We start from the raw sequence: 15,558 nt of genomic DNA, 5'->3' as shown, positions 1-15,558 counted from the left end.
ATTCCAACAATGAAGGCCTCATGTACTTTATGGCTCACTGAAGAACTGAAATACTTCTGCAAGTGCTTTTCTTTTCTACAGTGCAGTAATATTAGGTCCTTAGCAAGCTAGAAGCTCCAGCAGCATCAAAGATGTATATGCATAGTAATAACCTAAAGCTTTTCTCTAGTTAAATATTAAAAAGAATTTTGATGTCATCCTATATTATTGTCTCTGAATATTTGGTACTGAATATATTTTTGTGTATTTCCTGCTGTTTACAATTTGATTCAGCATTCATAACTGATGAATTGCAGAAGTCAGGGAGTCTGTGCTGTTGAATTTAGTTTCACGTATTAAAAAAATAAAAATTTATATGTTTGTTCCTGAAATCAAGTAAAGGGATTTTCTTTCCTGATTTTTGATGAGTGAGGGTTCAGGAACTGTAACCCACCTTCATCTAGTTTGTCATCAGGTAGGGGCGGTCATGAAATTTCTGTATATTCTCTGCTCACTAGTGCAGAGAGGGTATAGGGTGTAGATCTACCTTTATTTGTTTGATAAAGAGAACTCCTCTTTTGCCATACATGTATTACGGAAGAGAATTGGAGTATTTTACTTCAATTTATTCAACAGTTATTCAACTTGCAGCATAAAGAGCCTGGCAGCATGTGAGCTGACAAAAACCAGAATCAGTTCTTTGACTGTACTTGAATCTGAAGAGTGGGGCTAGAGTGCTATTAGCATCCTTTTCTTCTATACCATGGTCAAAATGTACAGCAAATCTTCTTGAAGCATAACCCTTTTCTGTCTTTCTGTGAATTTTTCAGCCAGATAAGTTCTCTGAACTCTGCTCATTAGACGACTGCATAGAGTGCTGTGTGAGGTTAATGGAAAAGGAGATGAGTGCAGCAACTACTGGCCAGGGCTCGCTCTGAAGAGATTGCTTAGGTAGACACTGTGCTAAATGTGTAACTGTGTCTTAAAAAAAAATCAAGATCAGTGACCTCAGATTTTGATCTCTATGGTGTTTCAGCTCTAGTTCTTCAATAAGATAGTGAACACCTCTTCTAGCCATAGCAGCTCTCTAGAATACTCCTAAACTGGCTGCTATACACTAAGATTCAGCCCTTAGCAAAGGTGGATTCCAATTTTGTGTGTCATTCTGGCATATTTTCATTTTTTTATATGCTTAATGAGACATGTACAAGGGGGCTAATTTTAATTTAATGATTTTGTGTTTATTCATTGTGTTAGGGAAGGATAATCTGTGTCTCTCAGGTTAAGCAATTGGAATTAGTTGGCACTTATACAAATATTTTTTTCTTATGCCTTAATTTTCACAAATTTTTACCTTACTGGAACATTTTAAAAATTATTTTATAGTTACATAGTTTTATTATTAGTTACAAAACGCTCTGAAATCTTCCCACACAAGATGCTATGGAAATGCAAACCATCATATTCATATTCATATCCAAGATGAGAAATAATATACTGATCTGAGTTGAAAAATTTACCTTAATTTTTAAGCATCTCACTGGAATTCAGGGACCTATGGAAGAATAAGGTAAGACTTCTTGACATGTTCAAGGGGTATTTAGAGAAAGAATGCATATCCCTTATAATTGTTATTTTATTTTGGATGTTATAGGTTTATGAGCCAGAAGTGCACGTTAATGTTGTGAATGTTGCCATTTTTTATAAACTAATTTTGGCAGGTTTCACTAGTCTGCAATAGCAAGAGATGAACTTTTACATTGGTTTTCACATTTAACAATCTCTTTTAGAACCACAAATAAACCAACAAAACCCCAGAGATTCTCCTTTCTTGTTACAGTGCTCTTTGAAAATCAGTTTTAATTTACCAGTGGCATTAACTTGAAGTTGTCATGTACATTAGGATTGCCTTAGAACTCAGCTAGTTAAAACTGGTTTAGCATTGTACCTATTAATTAAAAATGTAAGGAATGGATATATTTGTCCAAAATTCATGGACATGGTACATAATCGAATAGATGTGTCCTGAAAGGAGAAGAGGGAAAAGCTTTCCTCTGTTCAGCAAGTCTATTCTCTTTTTTTGTTTGTTTGTTTTTTTTTTTTTTTTTTTTACTGCTGCCATGGTTTAAAGTTAGCTATAGCAAAAAGGGTTCTGATTTCAGGGCTTACATAATTGCTATGCCCCCCTGTTCCCTATCCTGATGGACCTATATTGAGTCAGCATGAGATTTAAGTTAGGTTTTTCCAAAGAGGCTGCTAATACCACTTACAACATTGGGTTTAACCAGGGTAGAAATTTCAAGGAATTAGTCCAGCTCATAGCTACTGGAACTGCTTCATACACAGTAGACTTGATTTTGTTAAGTAAGGAGAATGTGCAAGTTAGACCGTCTCATTCAACACAGGATAGCTGTTAATAACATGATTTTTCAAGAAATTTTAGCCTGAAAAGTAAGTTCCTATGAAGTTACAGCCTTCACTTATCATCAGTGAAAGTAAGTGATAATGCTTATGACCAGATTCAAAGGCTAGCTCAGATTTAGAATTCTTACTGTTTTCAGTTGTTACTGTTAGGTTCTTGACAGGCATTCAACATATGATCACTGCTACAGTGTCATTATTTTCTTCTTTAGTAGGTTTCTCTGGAGTATGTCAATTTTTCATACAGAAACACATAGGATGAGAAATATCAGGAAGCATTATTTTAGAAGAAAAAAGAGAATGCCTGGAAGACGCACATAAGCTCATAGGTTACTCCCATTCTTTTAAGCAACTGGTTTTTATATTGATAATGATGTTGCTTGAACAGTTTTCATCTGCTCACTGTCATTCTAGTGCAAACAAGTAAAAAGTTTTATTTGTTGCTTTTATCCAAGTGGCAGAGGCAATTGCTTGATACATAGAAATCTATATGCAGCCTCCAAGGCTTAGTAGGGTCGTGTGTCTGAAGGAGAGAAATTCGTCAGGTGTGCTTTTTTCACATCTGCCTTTGGTGTAAAGAAGAATTAAAAATTACAGCATGTTAGGTTAGCTTTTCTTTCAATGGAATCTTTTCAAGTTGTAAATTAAGAAATTAATAGTTGAGGACAAGCAGTCAGTATGAATGTTTTAATTTTTTTCAAACAATGTGTTGCCTGTAGAGAACACATCCATTTTTAGTGATAGAACCCTCTCAGCCATTCTCCTTCTGCAGGTTTCTCTATCAGAAGCAGCAGAAAAGTCATAGTGAAGGTCAGGACAATAAATTAGCCTTGGTAATACCATCCACATACGCTGTTCGTGTAGGAAAAAAACCCTATTAAAAGTTATTAGTTGTTTTAAATGTTCATGTTTTCTGGAATCCACAGTACTTTGAAAATTCCTCAGATTTATAACCACCTGGTTCATCTGTTCTTGTCTGTCCTTGAACTGGTCAATTTTTATTTTTTTGTAATTTTTTTTCACTTTTCTAGCATCTTAATTTGATTAGCATAGAATAAGTAAAGATGTTTCCGGAAAGCTAAATTGTCTGTGGGATTTCCCATGGAGAACTGATCAACTCTGGTGTCAACAGTTGTTTCCACGATGACAATTCACACAGTAATCTTCTTGAAATAAATAGGTGGTTACAATTCAGAGCATAATACCCAAGGACTAATGATTATTTTTCGTGTAATTAAAGTATAGTTGATCTAAGTAATAAATATTGTATATCTAAAATTGCAGATATTATATATAATACCATCCATAAGATAATCTTTAATTAAGATATATTTATCTCTTAAAATATTTTGTCTGCTATCATGAAAATTCCATATGATACTAGTCTAACTTGAATTACAGGAAAAAAAATGTCTTTATTTGGAGTTTGTTAATTTATCAGCATCTTAGCATTTTCTCCTGGTTAGATAGATCTGTCATATGGAAGGAAGAGGGGACTTTTTAAAATAAGGAAAATAGGGAAACCACTAAAATTAGGACAAGCGCTAAGTGGAGGTCTCTAATATTTCTAAGCTACCACTATGCAATTTTTAAAAACTGGTTCTGGTTCAGTTTCAAATTATTAAAATTTCTAGTATTTGGAAATTTTATACTATTGCTCTGCATGGACCACAGGTAGGTGTGTTTACTTATTACCTAGCTACAAATGTATAGCTGCTCTGACTGCTTTCAGGCAGCTTCTAAACACAGAACATGATATATGTAGAGAGCTTGCAAACTGGCTACCTTATTGGTATATCTAATCTTAATAATGCTAGGTTAGTAACCAAAACAGAATCAGAATAAACTGATAGTGTCCTTGTAAGTATTTTTAAGGAGCTTAAATACCTAACTGGCAAAATGTATTATACTGTAGATCACTTGAGTGCTTGGATGGAATCAGCTGTGTTGTAACTACTTCATGGAGCTGTGCTTTACATTTATCATCACTCCTGTTCACAAAAGCAAAACTATGTAACATAACAGGCTGCCAAAAGTTTTAGCTATTTAGTTTTTAAAAGATAAGCTGGATTCTAATTGCATCTTTGAGTCTGCAAACTTTACGACTATAAAACCATGTGTGCAGAAGAGAGAGTATATAAAAACATTGTAAAAAAAGAGAAAGACCCTTAGTATAGATAAGGCTCCTGTCTGTAGGTCTGTCTTCTGTAAAGGATATCTATGAAGCATGTTTCTAGAGCAAACTGAAAGCAGCTAGTTCAGTATGTGAATTACAACTGCTGTTGGTGGTAGAGCATTGGGGGTATGAGAAAATCCATAATGCTTTCAAACAGATCCTGACAATTCTGAGAAGAGATTTTAAGAAAATTTTAATCTGGATTTCAAGTTTGAAAATGAAATTTTATGTGTACAGTAATTTTAATCCTGCTGAAATCAGAATTTGTATTAAAATTATACTTGCATATTTTCATCCATTCTTCTGGTATGTTTGATTCTTCCATGGAAATTTTAGTGTTCACAGATTCTCTCCCTTGCGAGCATAACACAGCTGTAGGCAACGTGCTAATACAGTGCTAATCTTACAACTGGATTGACCTGGGTTGAATTTATTACAACATACAAATGAGTAGATTCACTATTTGACTGATGGGTCAGAAGTCAGGAAGATTTAATTTCAATTTTTTTTTTTTTTTTAATGTGTTGTTGGAGCTTTTTTTTAGAGTGCTGCTGTTTGATTGTGAAAGATACTTTTACCTTTACAAAAATTCAAAAATATAGCGTAAATAACAAAACTGAAGCATAAATATAGCACAGCAGTAACTGAGAATTAGACATTGGCTCATAGGAATCAGATACAAACAGAAAAAAATTACATATTTGAAAATTGCATATGGGTATTAAGGAAGACTTTATGTATGAATTACCTGATACTTTGTGATGACCATTTATTGGAATTGATACACTGGAGAGGAATATTCAGAATTAATCTGAACAGTAGTAGCCAGACCCCACTGCTGGAGTTTTTATGTGATTGAGAGTCTCTGTGTATGTCTCTTCTGTGACAAAGAAAGACTATTTACTTGGGTTCAAATATCAAATGAATTTTTCAAAGATGATACTGTGTTTAAAAAAAAAAAAAAAATAAAAGTACTGGTCCTTAATAACAAGGTATAATATGGCTTTGAAAATGAGAGTTTGAGGTTTTCCTGAGGAAGTATTAGCCTGTGTTTTCATTGTTTCTGAAAACTGCAGGTATTCTTTCTGTAGGGAAAGATACTGATATAGAGCTTAGTTTCAAAAAGATCATTCAAAAGTAGTAAAAAAAGTTTCTAAGGTAGGACAAATAGATATTAGTGTATTTCTCCCACCTAGCTGCTGAAACAAGGTGAAGTTTGCTGAAGGATGCTTACATCGTTATTAGCTATGGTAATAACAGCTGTGAAAATATTTTAACTGCATTTTCTATACCAAAAGTGGTTGCACCATTAAAACAATCAATGTCACTTTGTACTTAATGTGTCCTCTGTTAGATGAGGAACCTTCTAATTTGTAGTGTGTTATTTTGTTTCTTAACCGAATACCTAAGTACACTTGAGCATCAGAGTCCCTAAGTATACTTGAACATAACCTCTCATGGAGAACTAATTAACATCCTATTGAAGATTGTTAGATGTTTTATAAAATCTAGATTTAGAAATACTGAATATATTGTGCTATATAAAGTGTGATATGAACTCACTGGCTTTGTTATTATAACCACAATCCTCATGGAATCAGTAGTTTCCAACTTCCCAGAGGAAAAAGTGTCAAAGTGGCCAAGCTTCTGAAAATAGTTCTTAATCTCTAGGTCTTTTGTGACTTTAGAAAATAACCATGGTAGGGAAGGAACTCAGTTTCTGTAAAGAAGGAAACAGTAGCGTGAGATGGGAAGGTGAAATAGGCTTCAGTTGCCATCTTTTCACATCTCTGAACCGTGCATTAAGGCAAATTCAAGCTTTCTTTGTTTGAAAAATACTCTGTCTGTGGAACTCAAGAAAAACACTACATTACTGGCCCATTTTTAATAAGAGTATATGACAAAAGTATTGTGTGAGTGTTATGAAGTAATAGTCCGTAAGCGCCGCTGCTTCCCAGTTCTCCAACAATACAAGTAAATTTCAAGAATATTCAATTGATTCATGCGTTATCTAGAAGTTTCAAATTAAATGAGTACTTGGTTTAATCACGTTACCAAACTAGTTAGCCATTTATTACAAAGACAGTCATTCTCTAAAAGCAATTAAAGATACTGCTTTTAGACCAATCAATATTTGCCCTATTGGATGTTTGAGGGTATGGGTTTATGTTAGAACAAAAAAAAAATAATCTTCCTTTACCTGGTAAGTGGCGTATGAATAACTGAAAAGGGAAGATATTTAAAGAATATGGAAATTAAGCCATGATTAACAAGCCTTAAAGAAAGACTGTACACATGGATCTATATGTTCTTTATCCTCAAAAGATACCTATCACATTACAGAATATGAAAACACAGTTGGCTTGTACTTTCAAAGCTCTGCATCTGTATTCCGTCCTCTTCCCCTTTCTTGCAACCTCCATATAAATTGTTGCAAAAATTGGCATTCTAGAATAACAGAAAGAATATATCTGAAGAGCTGTGGAGAGAAGCATGCTCCTCTTTTCAGATAGATGTAAGTGAGCCTTCATATGTTACTTCTCTTCAGTTTGGGATTAGGGCCAGTTATGTGTGAATTGTTAACAGAAGGTAGTACCCTGGGGTCCACCAGTTCCTACAAATGCCTGCAATGCTTGCAGTGCCATAGATATGGGACTGTTGGAAGGGATCCAGTATCAAAACTTACAGTCATCTCTGGTTTTGTGTTCCATACCACCATGAATTATAGAATCGTACAATGGTTTGGGTTGGAAGGAACCTTAAAGATCACCTAGTCCCAACCCCCCTGCCCCGGGCAGGGCCCCCTTCCCCCAGCCCAGGGTGCTCCCAGCCCCGTCCAACCTGGCCTTGAACCCTGCCAGGGAGGGGGCAGCCACAGCTGCTCTGGGCACCCTGGGCCAGCGCCTCACCCCCTGCACAGGGAAGGATTTCTGCCTTACATCTCATCTAAATCTCCCCTCTTTCACTTTATCATATCCCCACCCCCCTGATCCAGAGTCCCTCCCCACCTTTCCCGTCCCCCCTTTAAGCCCTGGGAGGCCGCTCGAAGGGCTCCCCGGAGCCTTCTCTTCTCCAGGCTGAACCCCCCCAACTCTCTCAGCCCGGCCTCCCAGGGGAGCTGCTCCAGCCCCCCCAGCATCTCCGTGGCCTCCTCTGGCCCCGCTCGAGCAGCTCCGTGTCCTCCTGCTGTTGGGGGCCCCCGAGCTGGCCCCAGCACTGCAGGGGGGTTTCACAAGGACAGAGTAGGGGATTATTACAGCATATATTTCTCCTGTTTATCCCCGTATTAGTCTATCTGTAGAAATAGCCAACTAGTTTAGTAAATCTATAATTAATTATATTTAACTTATTCCCTGCTGCAAATTTAATCTGGAAAGGGAATGTAAGGGATGCAAAGGATTAGAATCTAAAAAATCAGTAGGAATGATAGTGGTAGGTATGGAGGATTTTGAAAAGTAGGAGGGCTGTTCTGAGCAGTAAGCTAGGTGAGTTGTCTACATAGATGTAAGTGGTGTATTCAGGTGAGAACAACACTAGCAGTTATTTACAGGACAGTGTGCTAACATACAGTTTACTCTTTCATACAAACTGCAGTTCACGTTTCTTTGAAGAGACATATAGTTGTGTAACGGAATAGAAATTAAGTGATGTAAGTAAAGAAAAACTCGTGAAGTAAGAGAAAGCTGGTGAACTGGAAAGATTCAAGGAGGTTGTCTGGTATTGCAGAAGTTGCAGACTCATACTGACATTGGTCATATTGCTGGTAGGCAACAGAGCTAATGACAGATGAAAAAGAGAAGCAGGGAAAAGAGAAAAGATACGTGAGATTTATTCTCATAGATACACAAACTTTACTAAAGTAGGAAAGAATTTCTGAGAAGTAAACCGATTACGTAAAGTGTCTTCAGAATGCCAAGTAATATGGTAATGGCTTATTAATGTGAGAGGTTAGAAATAATTACAGGATTAGCTGAACAACAGGTCTGTACACCATGTTTCTAAGAGTCCTGAAGTCCTGACAGCACTTGACATGCTTGCAGAAGTAGCAGACAGCATGAGTGGAGGGAAGAAGCTATTGCTGAAAGGTCAGATGTTGACCTGCTAATATTGTACAATAATCCATATTCACACCTTTAGGTTTTTCAGACTTAGTAATTTTGCAGACCAAAGCTCAATATTTCACTTCTCTGCAATTTGCTGTATACATTCACAGATGATTTCACTGAACGACATCACTTGCTATTGCAGACTGTCAAACGTTTAAAGGGAGGAAAGTTTGTCAGATGTCATAAAGGATGTCCAAGAGATATTTATGTTGTTGGTGTTGTTTTGTTCTTTTTCCTGCTTAACATCCCACTCACCATCTTGTAAAGTTTCTTGAAGAAAATAGAGTCTAATTTTTTTGTCTCAGCCAAGTGCTAATTTGAGAAGTCAGAAAGGGATTAAGAAATTATTTAGGGAAGGCCAAAGGATTCAAGACCACAGTGGTAATAATTTAATTGAAATATTTCAAAGTGAAAGGAGAAGCTTAAATTCATCGTTCCATATATTGTCTCAGCCATTTTCAGTAATCTGCTGTATCATATAACTTCTGCTGAAGTATGGGAATTGCAATAATCAGGTAGATTGCTAATCTGTTAATAACACTTAGTGAGCTGAGAGGCAGGATTTCAAATTCTATCCCCCACATTTTTCTTAGATGAATTGCCCATATTATATCGTAATCTTTGTTCCTCAGGTTCAGTGTTTTACAAAATTGACATGATTAGCCATATAAATCTCATAGGATAAGATTTTAATTACTGGCAGAAGAAAAAAAAAGCATGAGAATTATTTATGATTATGAGTAGTTTTTTTATATTTTACATGTTAGGCCATGTATTATTTGTTTTGTAGCTAGATGTTTATTGAACAACCTTGAGATTTCTGTCTCCCTGAATTAGACTAAATGATTATTTAAATTGGTGTATTTTGCATGTCTCAGGATCAGCCCTCCTCAGACTCCTCCTTTATGACTTTTGTCTTCCAAGGTTTCAGAAACAAGAGAGCAAGAAGACTATTTATGGGATAATTAAGCCTACAGAATGTTTTTTTTTTTTTGTTTGGTTTTTTTTTTTTTTTTTTAATTGTTTTAAGGGATTCAAAATTTCCTCCAGTCTTTTTACTTCGAATCCTGCATAGTGTGAATCATGTAGTTACCTGTAGTGGCCAGCCTTGTAAAGAAGCTGATTTTTTACCCAAAGAAATCTTATAAGGAGCTTTATGAGAATTGTCTGCAAGCTTCTTCCATTTCTTTAATAATTGATTATTACATCCAAATTCTCCCAAATGAAAGCATTTGTATCCCTGACCATGGGAGAGGGGTTGGAACTAGATGATCTTTAAGAACCTAAACCATTCTATGATTTAACAGAGTTCAGTTCTATACAAGTTCTGTTTTCTCAACACATTCCCAGATTTTTTTAAAATTGGCCTTGCTCTTTTGTTTGACTCTTAAAACTGCACCTGAAGTTGTAGCAACCTTTGCATGAAAGGCACTTGAACATGATTAGCCATTTAAATTTCTTGCACTTATAGGTGAAATGTCAAGCCAAATGGGGATATAATTTAATTCTTGTGCTTTGAGAAGACTAATAAGAGGTTTATTGACCATCTGCGAAAACAAACTTTTGTTTGTTAGTGGACAGAAATCAAGAAGGTGATATAGATGTTCAAAAAGCCATTTATGAAACTGTGAGCTACTCACTTGCACTGAGTCTCTGATGATACTCATTCATTCAGTATCCTTTTCTTTCTTCCACTTGTTCAATGTTTTTCTTTCACAAATAGCTCCTGCCTGTTCTATTGTAGGTTGCTCAACAAGCTTGCTCTTCTATTTCTTGGGTGTAAGACTTAAATCTGGGTTGGTCAAGGTAGGCCTGAAAGACTAGGAAATTCTCTCTCCACATGTTGCAAAAGGTATGAAGTCTACGGAAAAATGTAAATAAGTTTCAGATCAGAGCTTGTTTCACCTAACAAAGAATTGACATATGAGAGAGAGGTCACAAGGAAAACAGCTTCCATGTAAACATATCTGAACAAAGGAAGATTTAAATGCAGTTGCAGCTCTTTTGGAAATATACCAAGAAGATAAATATTCCCCTAAAAGCAAATAACTAAGGTTGTCTTTACCTCTGAAAATTGAGAGGACACCAGAACAATTCTATTCTAAGGGAAGCCATCCTTCTTCAGGTATGTGGAAGACAATTCTGTTTTTTCTATTCCTGGGTTATTTGAATTGGCAACCACAATAGTTCATAGAGTGAAAAGTTTGGAAAAGGAAATATTTTACCAGATTTCCTTACTTTGGAGACACCATCTGTAGCCCTGGAGAACAGGGTATTGAAACAAGCTGGAAACAGAGTTGACTGGACAACAAATGCCCAAAATCTGAACCTGCTATTCCTAGGGCAATATTGCATTAAAATTTCCTGAATCCACTTTTACCCAGCTTGTTGTTGAGAATTTCAAAAAGATCTGATGATTTTTGTGTGACAGGCCAAAATATGTTCCTCTGTCGTATGAAAGTGAGTCCTTCAGTGTATGATACCTGGACATGTGTTGCCTCAGAACAGTTTCCTAGAGATGTATGGAAACCTGTAGAATAGCTACCCTGTTTCCTAGACCTTTTTTCTTATTTTTTTTTTCTCCAGTTTTATCACTTTTCCTTTCTGTGCAGAGTTCTTGCTAAACTATTTTTGTTTAACACTCGAGATTTAGGCACAAACTGACCTAATCATAGAAGAGTATTTTTAAAAAAAAATTCTACTTCCTCTGTTTTTTCTGTAGCTCAACTGATGTGCTTGGATTCTCTCACAAGAAAGCTTCTGAAGTAAGAAAGACTTCTCTAACTCAAAAGGGGAATAGTGTTTCTTTCAGAGGAAAGAACCCAGACTGAGAGTAAGAGGAGATGAGGAGGACTGTTTTGCTGAAACTAAGTAATTTCAGTTTGTTTCCCAATGTACCATTTTAATTCAGCAAACACAAAGGGACTGTATTGGCTTGAACTTGAAAACAAGTTATCAGGGAGAAAAAGTAGTGGGGTTTTTTGTTTTGGTTTAGTTTCCCCCCCCCGCCCCCCCATTTCAATAAATCCCAACTTGGGAAGATGCTACAGACACCTTAGGTCAACTTGGGAAAACAAGAGTTCAGTTATCTTACATTTATGCTTTCCCCCCTACTCCCCAGTGAATACCACTTTCCGTAGCCTAGTAGCCTAGCAGTTAACCCTACTGATAAAACTAAGAAAATTATTTTCTCTGAATTTTATTCCAAATTTCTCAAAAATATGATTCCACATTTTCAGGTTAAGGTCCAAAAACTGCATTAAGTAGATTAGAGAAGTTCAGAATACACTTTGTAGTATAGAAATAATTTCTTTAACATAAATGATTGTTCTCTCTTTAGTTCAGCTTTATGCCTGTGACTTGTTTTCATGTGTTGTTTAGTGAACTGTTTACAATATCAGTTGAATGTTTGTGTTTGATGGAGGAATGTTTGAGTTTGATGTGCACTCATAATGATGGAAATTTTGTTATACAGGACTATGAAGAAAATGCAAAAAAAAAAAAAGAAATCAGCAAGAATTTCAATGAAGCTATTATACTCTCATGGGAAATCTGAGTATACTCCTTCAGTGTCAGTTCTCATTTCTTATTTTGGAGAGTTGTTCTGTATTTGTAAGGTTTGAGTACACAGTATAAATTGCTACGGGTCTTGACAGATGAGCTTGGTTTCTACCACCCTTTAGTACCAATGTAATAGCTCTTGCAAAAGCCCATTAAGCTCAGGAGCATGTATAATTTCTGCAGCAAGGTCAAGTGAAATCTGTCTTGTAACATAGCAGAATCCTGGCAACACTGGAGATAGGCTACCACTAGTTGTCTCTTCTGCGCTCAGTGCATCAAGAAAGTCTTTATCTCCAAATCCAGACTCCCGTCTTCCACTTTCTGTTGAGTATTACAAACTCAAGCTGTCAAATTCATGAGGCTAAAGAATACAAGGAAAAAAGGAGCTGAACTCCCTGTCCATGTAGAGAAAGATGTAGGGGTAGCCTCTCGCTTTTTTTACTGTTTATACCAAACAACTCAATCCAATATGTGTAAACCAGAATCTAGCACTCTTCGCATGGGAGTACGTTCCTCCCTTGGCCATAGAGGTAGAACTCCTCTCACTTTTGTATGTGCTCTCTTACCCTCTGACCTTGTGACTCTTGCATTTCTGTCTGCAGTGGCCTGACTTCAATGGGGAGCATGAGAAGCAGCTCCGTTCTGGTTTTGTCCATACTTGATGGGAACTGGGGGAAGTGGGTTTCTGTCTCTCAGGTGGGGAGAGACGTGAATACAGGTTTCCCATTTTCTGGACGTGTCCTCTAACAATTAAGCTATGTACTAGAGGAAGCACTAGTCATAACCAACTGTTTTTCAAAGGGACTCTCACTCAATACGGTATATAGGTTTTAGGAGTGCTTTAAGCATATCTATCAGATTAGACCTGTTAGGGTATTTAGATGTGTGAATATTTAGTCTGTGAATCTCTTAAAGACCTTAGGTAAGAAGATGTCCTAACCAGGTTGCTTAGTTAAAAGGAGGCATAAGCTTCCATAGGGAAGGTAATAACTAAAATTTGGGTACTCAGGAAAGTTTTTCTGGACAAAAATGTAGGCGTTATGGGTATAGATGTATTTAATTAGGTAAATAAAGTTGTTTGTTTTTTTCTTTTTTTTTTTTTGGTTAACAAAGTATCTAAATTCTACCTAAATTGAAATTTAAGTCCCTTCCTGAATCTGGACCTCACTGTGTTCTTTGTCTCCTGTAATTGTCTAAAAATACTGTTGTGTACTTGTTAAAGATTTTATGTTTATATACAACTTCTTCTAAGAGTATTCAGACTAACATAAAATAAATAAAAAGCCTATCTGTTAGGCTGGATCTCATTTCCCAGAGGGTTACTTGGTAACTGCAATATTTTTCACTGAGATTATATTTGTTTTTACCTGTTATACATTTCTGTCTTGAAATGATAGAGTATTTTTTTTCTAATTATCTAGATGTAAATTATGAAATTAGGTATTATTTGAACATTGTGATTCATAGGAATCATTATATAATGTATCTTGAAGACGTGGAATCAAAAATGCTATTTAAAGAATGTTATCTGTATAACGTACCTGAGTTTCTCACCTTTTCCTTCTCTAATTTTCCAATGCAGATAACAATACCCAGACCTTCAGTGGCATCCACACAGTCTGCTTCAGAGAGCTTTCATTATGGCCACCAGCTAGAGAAGAGAGAGCAGGATGCTCAGTCTATGGAGCACACCGTGGAACTTTCCTCTCCAAAGGAAAGTTTGCCAGGTTTGGTTGTGACAGAAGATGCACTTCCAGCTAGTGCCAGTAGACCAGATTTGGTACTTAATATCAGCCAAGAGGTGCTTGATAGGGAAGGACTTGTCAAAGAATGTGTCAGTGTCATGAACTGTGGCCAAAAGGACCTACCTGAACAACATAGTAGGATACAGGAAGAGAAAGAACTTGAAAATATTCCTGTAGAGGAAGCTGAGGAAGAAAGGCTTCCAGTGGTTTCTGAGGATGCCATTGAAATGCTAAGCAAAGAACAGAATTCTTTGCCAGGAAACTCAAAATCTGCAGAGGAAGAACCTCTAACAAATACTGATGCTGCTGAAGAATCAAAGCCAAGGCCCATCTGTTTGGTGCCAAATCAAGATGAGGTTCTGAAGTCGATAGCACCTAAAACAACAGAATTTTCTCCCTCAAGACTTACCAACCCACATGTCAATAGACAGGCATGCAAAATAGCACCAGTTCAGGAAAATGGCTTTCATTTTAATAAGGAAGAAGTTCATATCCAAGACTTGAAATGCCACCAAGTGGCCCTTACTACTTTTTTGCACCAGGAGGACAAAAAAGAGAAAAATGCTCCCAGAAATGGAGAGTTATTCCACTGCATTTCAGAAAACGAGAATGCTCATCGACCTAAGAAGGACTTAGTTAAATCTCCTTTTGTATTCAGGCAGAGCCGAATCCCAGTTTTAGCACAAGAGATAGACTCAACGTCAGAGTCCTCTTCTCCTGTTTCAGCAAAGGAAAAGCTGCTTCTAAAAAAGGCCCATCAGACAGACTTGGTCAGACTACTCATGGAAAAGAGACAGCTTAAATCTTTCCTTGGTGACCTCTCAAGTGCCTCTGATAAGTCACTGGAGGAAAAAATGGCTGCTGCTCCAGTACCGTTTTCTGAGGATGATGTCTTATCCTCATTTTCTAGATTGACTCTGGACTCTCATTTCAGCAAGCAGATGGAAGATAGCTCTTTATCTCCAAGCAGCCCTCAGTCCAGAAAAAGCAAGATTCCAAGGCCAGTGTCCTGGGCAACCACTGATCAAGTCACCAGTTCAAGTTCAGCTCAGTTCTTTCCTCGGCCACCTCCAGGAAAACCGCCTACTAGACCTGGGGTAGAAGCTAGGTAATGCAGAGAAAGTAGAAATAGATTTTCAGGTTGAAAACGGATTTGCTCTAGACTGCAGTTACTGTGCAGTATGTAATCCTGTGGAAGTTCCATCCTTTAATTAATTTTAAAAAAATGCTGGGCTTCAATTCTCTGAGAAATCTTACATTGTTGGAGAATGAATGAGGAGGGGCTGTTACACAAGAATGAGCCTGCTTCACTGTTAAACCTTATACGTCAGTAGACATGTATCCAGTATTTTGAAACCTGTCAATCTATGACTACATCTTTAGACTTTTTTTCAATGTGGGGTCACTCTTCTGGAACTGTTCATTATTCACAAACCCAGAGAAATTAATAGGATCTGTCATATCCAGCCCCTTTGAAAATTAAACTGTTCTTACTGTAGACATTTTAAGTATTTGGGTTTGGAGATTCTAGCCATCAGTATTGAGTTAGTTGGCTATGCTCAGATCATGG

The 15,558-nt window shown here is 36.7% G+C and overlaps 1 protein-coding gene across 7 annotated transcripts in view; it reads left to right on the top strand.

The window, feature by feature from the left end:
- The window catches only part of TTBK2 (tau tubulin kinase 2), a 103,843-nt gene that overhangs the window by 80,763 nt on the left and 7,522 nt on the right, over positions 1 to 15,558 (top strand). For all 7 annotated transcript variants that reach the window (XM_042790846.1, XM_042790845.1, XM_032984609.2 and 4 more), the window contains one exon: positions 13,826 to 15,096. In XM_042790846.1, the coding sequence (XP_042646780.1) occupies positions 13,826 to 15,096 (1,271 nt within the window). The remainder of the gene's footprint in view (positions 1 to 13,825; positions 15,097 to 15,558) is intronic.

The sequence above is a fragment of the Tyto alba genome, unplaced genomic scaffold (genome assembly GCF_018691265.1).
Source record: "Tyto alba isolate M040663 unplaced genomic scaffold, T.alba_DEE_v4.0 Super-Scaffold_18, whole genome shotgun sequence".
Lineage (NCBI taxonomy): Eukaryota > Metazoa > Chordata > Aves > Strigiformes > Tytonidae > Tyto > Tyto alba.
This window is presented reverse-complemented; position numbering and strand designations above follow the sequence as displayed.